Genomic DNA, 4187 nt, shown 5'->3' on the forward strand with positions numbered 1-4187 from the left:
TCTCTTACCCAGATCCTTATTTTTTCCTCTCCCTTTTAAATAAAGGCAATGCAGTGTTGCGTTGTGAAAAGGATCTATTTTTCTACTGACCCATTTCAGTAAAAATTCAGCCCATCTAGAGCATGTGCTGCTTTTGAAGATGGAAAGCAGCTCATAGATATTAAGGGCACTTTGACCAGCTCATCTCGCCTCATGCATAATAGAGCCCAGCGAATTCCCCCCCGGGGACTCTCCTCTTGCGCCCAGCGCTCTGCGGCTGGATGACACCGTGGTTTATTGTGTGATTACCCACAGCCATCTCAGGGTCTGGCTCAGGGATTTGTGCCATCATTTCTCCATCAGTAGGACACAAGACGCCGTGGGAGACAACAGCTTGGTTTGGCCCATCGTGCCACCAGCGTGCTGAAAATACTGGCTTTCCAGCCCGTTCCCTGTGCGTTCACAGCATCTGTGCTTGTCCAGACCTCGGTTGAGGGAGGATGAGTGTGCTGGGACAGGAGCTGGGGCACTACTGGCATCGTTCTTTTTATTCCCTGCATTTGATGAGCTGGGGTTGCCTATGGCAGTGGGGAGCCACGGAGTGCCTATGGACCCAGGGGAGCTTTCAGCTCAGCTCCAGGTGCTCAGCACTGGGTGGAAAAGACATTTCTGCAGCTTAGCTAAGCCAGTCCTGTCTCCTCCCAAGCTGCTGACAGGAGAGCTCCCTCCAGAAGGCAATTAAAGGTATCTAAATGAACTTCCTGCTGCTAATCACCATCCCAAGTACCTGTCTCCTTCCTCAGATGGAGACAACTGCCTTTGCCTTCCCAGGCACCCTGGGGGGCTGTGTTCTGCAAGGGAGGTGATTTGCGGCTCCCAGGAGGCTGTGCACCCTGCAGAGAAGGGCAATTTTCTTGCAAACCGACTTTAAAAAAATCATTTTTCCCCATTTGTTCCACAAATGAAACGAAACAGCTCAGTCTGAGGACCTGCAGAAAGACTTGTTTCCATCAAGTCCTCGGAAATGCTGTCGTGTTTCATTCCAGGAGAAATTGGTTTGAAACTTCTCCGTTGCCAAAAAGATACATTCTGAAAGTGCAGTTTCCTTTCTTCCCCCCACCTGAAGCTTTCTGGGCTCCCCTGGGGCAGGAGCAATGGATTCAGATCCACCTTGTCAATGGCCATCACATGTATTCATGTATCTTTTCCCAACCCTTTCTCAGATAAACACAATATGTATATCTTAAAGACACCTGAGTAATCCAGTTGTCATTGTTCTCAAAAGTCATGAGGATTTTGGGGGTTGCGGAGATCTGAGTTCTGCACTGGGATGTATTCACACAATATTTTTCTAAACTCCTGGCCTTTTGAGTCTTAAAGTAACCACTCAAAAGGAAAATACTCCAAGGCACTAGACTTATTTGCTGGCCATACTTGTGTCACCTTGTTACACGGTCCTAACAGTGTGATCTGATGGCAGCCCACTTCTTGGACACTGCCCATAAGAAATAGGGTGTTTTATGTTTAGAGAAGAGCCTTTGATTTGGGAGTTTAGCCTTTTGTGCAGCTGTGCAGGTTTGATGTCTCGGTCACAGTGTGTTCGAGCTGTTCATTTCCTTAATTTTTGGCATTTACTAAAGAGCTCTTACATCTTTCTTTTTCTATGAGATTAAACGCTAATAGTGGTTTTGTGAGTGTTTTCCAGCTCTGTATCCCCATATGCAGTGGGGGACTTGGCTGGTTGCCCCATCCACACTGGTCAGAACCACTCGTACCAGCCCGGGAGCCAGCGCCTATTCCTGCTCTCGCTTTAAGCAGGATTGCAAGTGTCCCCAGAGGCTGCCCAAATAACATGACTATACCTGCTGTATCTGAAGGAGAGATGAAGATCTGTTTGCATCATGTTAGTATATAAATCCAGCTCCCCTTAAGGTGCTTAGGCACATTTGGATAATGACCTGGAACAACCCAGGGAGCAGGAGGTTACGTGTACCTGTCACATCAGCCGCTGTGAGCGGGCGAGATTGCCAGCCAGCAGGCAAAAGCAGCCAATTACGCCACATTCCGAAGCATTTCATTCTTCTTTTCCACCTACCTGGCTCCACAAAGCGAATCCCACTGTATAGACCCCTACCTCCCGCTGGCATCACCTCCTGGAGGAGGACATACTGTTTAAAGTGCCCTCAATATTTGCAGTGCAAGTTTTCTGCTGGTGTTAAGGCCACGCTGTCCCCTGCAATGGACTGTACTGAGCCACCCAATGCATGGGGACAGTTTGTGTCACTGCTCTGGGTGACGAGGGGGCTTTGTGGGCTCTGTCTCTGCTGCTGATGGGAGGTGAAGCTGCTTGATCTTTGTTTTAATATCCCATATTTTTTCCCCTCTCTACTTGCCAGGCTAGGAAATGGTTCCTACTGGCTGCAACACACAGGGGACAGTTCTCCCCTGGGATTTCTGGGCACTCTCCTTAGCTAACACTGGAAAGCAATATTCAGTGCATTTATGTGTGTGCCTCTGCATCCATGGGAGGGAATTGAGGAAGCATCTTAGCAGATGTAAACCAGCTCCCATACCAAATGTTCTTAAATCCCTGCTTCCCTCCTCCTTTTTGCTTCTCCCCTGTTGCTCTGGCTCAAGGAGTTTTTGATATTTCCAGCTGAGATTTCATGCTTTTCTCTCATTGTGGGGACCAGGGGAGGGGAGCCAAAGCTGCGGCGTTGATTGCTTCCCAACAAAAGCTAGCCTGGAGCCAGAGCCGAAGGAAAGCACAAGGGAGATATCCCGTGGTTTAATGATAACTTATCCCTGTCACAGCTCAAATGGTGGCTTTCTCTGGTGCATCAGACCATTCTCCTTCCTCTGTGCTTGCATCATCTTTCTCCTCTTCAACATACCCATCTTCGTACCCTTCTCCAAATGCAATGTCCTCGGGGTCCTGCTCCTCTTCATTCTCATCTTCACCAGCCTGCTCTGGCAGGTCACTTTGCTCGTAGGTGTTCACCACCCGCTTGCAGATGGGACACGTGGGCTGGGTGTTGAACCAGGTGTCGATACAGGCCCCGTGGTAAGCGTGGGAGCAGGACAGGACCTTCAGGCACTCCCCTTCCTTGTACTCTGCCATGCAGATGGGACAGGTCTCATATTTGTCTCCCCGCTTGTACTTGTGCAGCTTGATCTTGTAAGCCCTCTTGCGCCATCTTAAGCCAACTATTATTGAGATAGTGGTCATAATGACAAACACGGCTTTGAAATCTTGCACGATGCATCTTGCTGGCAGCATTTTAGCCACGTCTTGACAGGCACCCAGATCATGTTTGGGTGTCAGAAGTCTGATGTAGACCCCTTCCTCGCCTTGTAAAGCCCTCTCCAAGCAGAGGAAGACTGATTGTCCAATATAGAGTGATGGTATCTTAATCAGCTGCTGGATTTCTTTGTCGTCAGCCATCAGGGTAGTTGTTTGATCTGAATTCACATGGTACACAATAGCGCTTTGGTATCCAGCCTGCTGGGCCTGAAGGACCTTCTCAACAAGAGAGCAGCCGTACCCCTCTATGAGGGCAATATACGTCTCCGAGGCCTTCCTGGGTTTTGGAGGATTCTCGATTGCATGGCAAGCATTTGGTGGTATCACCCTCATTAAATACCCTGTCAGCCCTTCTGCCGGGAGTTGTGGCCCAAAATACGCAAGCAAGGCTTTATAAGCCAGGCAGTTGTAGCTGTCGTTGTAAGCCACGTAAGCAAAGCCTTCCGCAAGAGCAACGTTGCAGAAGGCAGCGGCAACCACAACAAGAAGTAGGAGCTGAAGATTCATGCTGAATGCAGTTTGGGTAGCTCTGAATACAAATTTCCAGGCTGGTCCCAAAGGCGAAGTGTAAGAGACAGTCACAGAGGCATCACCCCACCTGGGGTTTATCACCACGCAACCACTCGGAGCCGCAGCAGGATGGATGTCAGAACCTGCCTCTGCCCCAGAGGTTGCTGCAGGCTCAGAGGTTCCCAGGATAGAACTAGTCTCTCTTTTGTTGTCTCCAGCTGCTAAGCAACACCATCGCATCACCTCTGCGGACCTGTGACATCACCCAGTGACAGTTTACCAAGGCTGGGTCATGTAACGTTACCGCCAACATGCTTAAACCTCGATTCCCCTTCCTTTCTGGTCTGCTCCGCGCACACAGCTTCTAGTTCCATCTCCCTCTGGGTACCGACAG

General features: G+C 49.6%; 1 protein-coding gene across 1 annotated transcript; it reads right to left on the reverse strand.

Moving 5' to 3' along the window:
* Nucleotides 1-2794: 2794 nt before the first annotated feature.
* On the reverse strand, nucleotides 2795-3790 carry LOC308049493 (E3 ubiquitin-protein ligase RNF13-like; the record flags this gene model as incomplete). Its single annotated transcript, XM_080359175.1, has 1 exon — nucleotides 2795-3790. One exon carries the CDS (start codon nucleotides 3788-3790, stop codon nucleotides 2795-2797), a length of 996 nt encoding a protein of 331 aa, XP_080215301.1.
* Nucleotides 3791-4187: the final 397 nt, after the last annotated feature.

This window comes from Nesoenas mayeri (genome assembly GCF_963082525.1).
Source record: "Nesoenas mayeri genome assembly, chromosome: 25".
Classification (NCBI taxonomy): Eukaryota; Metazoa; Chordata; class Aves; order Columbiformes; family Columbidae; genus Nesoenas; species Nesoenas mayeri.